Source organism: Phaseolus vulgaris, chromosome 7 (genome assembly GCF_051622355.1).
Source record: "Phaseolus vulgaris cultivar YP4 chromosome 7, ASM5162235v1, whole genome shotgun sequence".
Taxonomy (NCBI): Eukaryota; Viridiplantae; Streptophyta; class Magnoliopsida; order Fabales; family Fabaceae; genus Phaseolus; species Phaseolus vulgaris.
In genome coordinates, this window is record NC_143504.1 from 2,863,226 (window position 1) to 2,867,551 (window position 4,326).

At 36.2% G+C, this 4,326-nt stretch overlaps 1 protein-coding gene across 1 annotated transcript; it reads left to right on the top strand.

Annotated features, from left to right (window-relative positions):
• The first annotated feature begins 948 nt into the window (after positions 1-948).
• Positions 949-4,111, top strand: LOC137827892 (uncharacterized). Its single transcript, XM_068634251.2, has 6 exons — positions 949-1,572; positions 1,928-2,139; positions 2,495-2,789; positions 2,918-3,003; positions 3,084-3,175; positions 3,820-4,111. Exons 1-6 carry the CDS (start codon positions 1,261-1,263, stop codon positions 4,041-4,043), a joined length of 1,221 nt encoding a protein of 406 aa, XP_068490352.1. The 5' UTR covers positions 949-1,260; the 3' UTR covers positions 4,044-4,111.
• The last annotated feature ends 215 nt before the right edge of the window (positions 4,112-4,326 follow it).

The following is a 4,326-nucleotide window of genomic DNA, read 5'->3' on the forward strand; positions in this document are numbered from 1 at the left end:
AAAATGTTTTTCTCCTAAAACAAAGAACATGTAAACTCATATTAATTAAAGTCAGAAGATTTTAAGAAAATATTATTAAATGAAATAAAAGCAATTAAAATTTATTTATGATAAAAAGAGAGAGAAACGTGATCTTTTAATATATAGAACATGGTATTACAATAAATACATTTAGATATTTAACTCAAAATAAAAAAGTCAAAGATAAATATTGATTATTTCATTCTCTTTCATCCATAAATTTAAAGGTAACATTAAATACATATTTTAAATTTAAATATTGAAGAATACTCAGTTTCTTGAGTTCCTTTCCATTGGTGAATAACTATCATAAACATTAAATACTATGATCACTCATTACAATTTCTTACATATTCTATACAACTTAATTGTAGTGTTTAGAAGTAGACATAGTATTTTATTGTATTTTTTTTTGTATAAACAAAAGTATATACGAAATTTAAATATTTTATGAAGTCCGTGGCACCTATTTTTCAGAAAGTGAAAATTAGGAAGAATAAAATAAATGAAAGGAAAAGAAAGGGTTGAGATTATTTGGTCCTTTAGCCCTCGATTGAAAATACCATTATACCCTTTGCCCCCACCTGCTTCTTCCAGCATCCAACGACCAGATCCATTTCCTGACTACCTCCACGTTCGCCACTTTATTCAGAAAAAATGCCATTAACGTAATTAACAGCTCTATACAAAGAAATTGTAATAATTTTCTCTCTATATTTTTAAACAAGTTTAATTTTGATAAATAATAAAAATGAATTAAAAAAGTGTGTGATTATATACCTGCTTAATGATACCCTATCATTTAATATATTAAGTGAGAGATGGAATGAAAAAAAAACATAATAAAGAACACCATGTGAGACCGAGAGAAATAAAAAAAATAAAATAAAATAAAAGAATAAAAAAAAAATAGTGAAATGTTGGAACAGAAGCGTTGTTTTATATAACTCAAAGACCCATCCCTTTCTATTTCTTTCCTTCTTTCCGATTCACAGAAACAACTCCTCTCTACTCACAAACCCTTCTTCCTCATAACAAAAACAACCCATCCTTTTCTCCGTTTTCCCCAAACCCTAGAATCGCCAACACAGATCCTCATCGTTTCCCATCCAATTCTCAACCATTTCTCCCCATTCCAAACACCGTTGACCACACTCGAGGTTTATCCAACACCCACAAAAAAGCTCCGTTTTTGTTTCCTGGGTCCCGTTTTTCCCTTCCTTTTTATTGGGCATAGGAATGTTGGGTACTGGCTTGAACTTCGGGCGCGCTCGCGGGGAGGATCGGTTCTTTTCTCCGGCGAAGGCTCGCCGGCCGTTTCACACCATGGAGAATGACAAGTTGCGTAGGGCCCACAGCGATGTCACCGGGAGAGACAAATCGGTGGATTTGGGTAATCGGGTACCGGAGAACCGGGTTGGGTCGGATGAGGAGGAGGCGAAGAAGAGTGGCGCGGTGCCTTCGTGTGAACCGGTCCTCAGCCGGTTGAGTAATCTGGAGCGGTTCTTGCAGGCGATCACGCCCTCTGTGTCTGCTCAGTATCTTCCTAAGGTTTGCTTTTGAGTTACTGCTGCAAGTGTTTTGAATAAGTTTCTGACGGGTTGTTGGTTAAATCGTGTTTATTTTATTAGAATTTGGTTTTTTGGGTTATTGAAAATTCGATTTAAAGTCCTGTCTTTGTTTGTGGCCGCCACATTCAGTGGGTGGAAGGTTTAACTTTTATGGCCGTGTTTAATTATGGAAGTGACCGTAGATTGGAGGGGATGGTTTTGGTGAGAATTAATAAGAAAACAAGCAAAGTTTTGTTGCTTTAAAAGAAAAAAAAATTAATGCCATTTTTATGAATTAGGTTTTCATTTCTGTGTGTGGAACTGTTTAGTGTAATAGTTTTCCTTGGATCTTGCAGAGGACGACGAGAGGACTTAGGGCGTGCGATGAGGAGGTTCAGCCCTACTTTGTTCTTGGTGATTTATGGGAGTCCTTCCGCGAATGGAGTGCGTATGGCGCTGGAGTTCCGCTTGTACTGAATGACAAGGATAGTGTTGTTCAGTATTACGTTCCTTATCTTTCTGGAATTCAAATTTACTCCCAGAATGTGAAGCCAACTGTGAAGTCAAGGTATTTTGTTTGCTTTGGACCGTGTACAGATTATTCATTTTAGTGACTGTTTGATTTGAAAAGGTTATGCAAGCCAAACAATAGGGTGGTTTTGGGTTGATTCTTTGCATGTTCTATGTTTTTTTTTTGGGTTTTAAGCATGTTCCCGGATTAAATTAATGTTCATTTTTGGTTTTCTACCATTTTGATTTCCTTTGAAACAATGATCTTTACTGATTGTATGATGTAGCTACTACTGTTTTTTTATTTGCTAAATTGCTATCCATTTTTATTGTGTGCTGTGCCGATGTGGGGATACTACCTTGTTCAAGGTTTAGCTACTTGTTTGACAATGTTATTTTTGGTTCTTTGATAGGCAACTTGGGGAGGATAGTGACAGCGATTTCAGGGACTCAAGTAGTGATGGTAGCAGTGATTGTGAACCTGTACATGGCAGGGGATTGAAATACACGAGGGAACAAAGAAATCTTCCCCATCTGTCGGATGAGGTACCTCAACGGATGAGTAGATTATCTTTGAGAGATCACCATTCCCTTCCTCAAGATGGGTTTTCTAGTGATGATGGAGATTCTGTGAATCCTCAGGGTTATTTGATTTTTGAGTATCTTGAACGTGACCCTCCTTACAGCCGTGAGCCTTTGGCTGATAAGGTGCGGTGACTGACTCTATCATGCCATATGCTCGCCCTGTTCACTTATATAATTTTGGTAATTTGTTATCTCGGGTCCTTCTTTGCTGAGTCATTTGATTGTGTTTTCTTTTATGTGGTGGTGAATAGATAATGGATCTTGCTTTTCGTTTCCCTGAATTGGTGACCCTTGGAAGTTGTGATATACTTCCATCAAGTTGGATATCCGTAGCCTGGTATTCTTCTTTAATTTTGTGCTTTGATATTCAGCTTACAAATGCACAATGGACTTACCTGTTCCATGATTTGCTTGTAGGTATCCAATTTACAGGATACCAACTGGTCCAACATTAAAAGATTTGGATGCTTGTTTCCTGACATACCATAATCTGTATACACCTGTGGGAGGTAGCAATCTTTTGCTTCATTTGTGCTTTATAACTAAGTTTAATTTCTATTTTGTTCATGGTGCATGATATTTACCAATATTTGAATTGAGGGCGTGTATATATATGCATCCATCCCTAACATAACGAGGTGTTCTAAAATTGAATTCTAATTTGGAACCTTTCTTGATACATGATACACAAATGTTATTTAGAATCTCCCCATGCACTGGATATCATGTATATTGACGCACATGATACAATTTTATGAGTATATGGTTTTTTATCTTGGATTCTGTTTAATGTGGTTTTTTCTTTTATTATGTTGTTCTTAACTCTTTATACGTATTAATGAGTACCAAAGCAAATTATTTTATTGCTTTGTTTCAATGATTCCAACCATTCTTTTAGCCTAGAAAGATACTTTTATGTGTTGTTTAAGATTACGAATGTCATTCTGGATTTGTTGGGGTTCTTAATTATTCTACTAAAAAGGCTTGTGTTGCTTTTATCACGGGAACATGTTTGTATTTAATTACATTGCCAATTATAGGTGCATAGCACATATAATGAAATTGTTGTTAGCTACTGCACATGAACCATGTTCCGTTTTCTAATTTGCACAAGTTGATTTATTGAAACATGTTTTTTTCTTTTTGTTTACAGGTTCTCAAAGAAGGCAGACTCACAAGCTTCCTACTGAGACGGATAATGTCCATAAAATCTCTTTACCTGTTTCTGGGCTTGCTTCATACAAGTTCAAAGGATCTCTGTGGACTCCTAATGGTGGACATGAACGCCAATTAGCTAGCTCTCTTTTGCAGCGGGCCGACAACTTGTTAAGACAGCTTCAAGTCAGTCACCCAGATTTCCAGTTTTTTAGTCGTTGATGATGTTAAAGTGACTGTAATATTATACTTTTGGATATTTTTTAAGAACTGGTGGTTAGTTTTTGCCAGTGCCTCCTTTGGTTAATTTTTTAGATGTTATACTTGATTGGAGTTGGAGTTAATAACTTATTGGACAAAAGGTAAAAGGAAAATTGGAGAAAGGATGTTAAGCAGTGTCCTTTGTAATTCTCTGCATTGTTTGCTTCCATAATAAGTGAATGAACAGGGAAGCTTTGGAGAAGCGGCAGTGTTGAGGCTACTTAATGTGTTCCTGGTGGGTGTA

Coding starts and splice junctions, on each gene's coding strand:
- LOC137827892 (XM_068634251.2), top strand. CDS start 1,261: ATGTTGGGTACTGGCTTGAACTTCGGGCGCGCTCGCGGGGAGGATCGG. Junction 2,140..2,494: donor AAGCCAACTGTGAAGTCAAG/GTATTTTGTTTG, acceptor GTTCTTTGATAG/GCAACTTGGGGAGGATAGTG. Junction 3,176..3,819: donor TCTGTATACACCTGTGGGAG/GTAGCAATCTTT, acceptor TTTTGTTTACAG/GTTCTCAAAGAAGGCAGACT.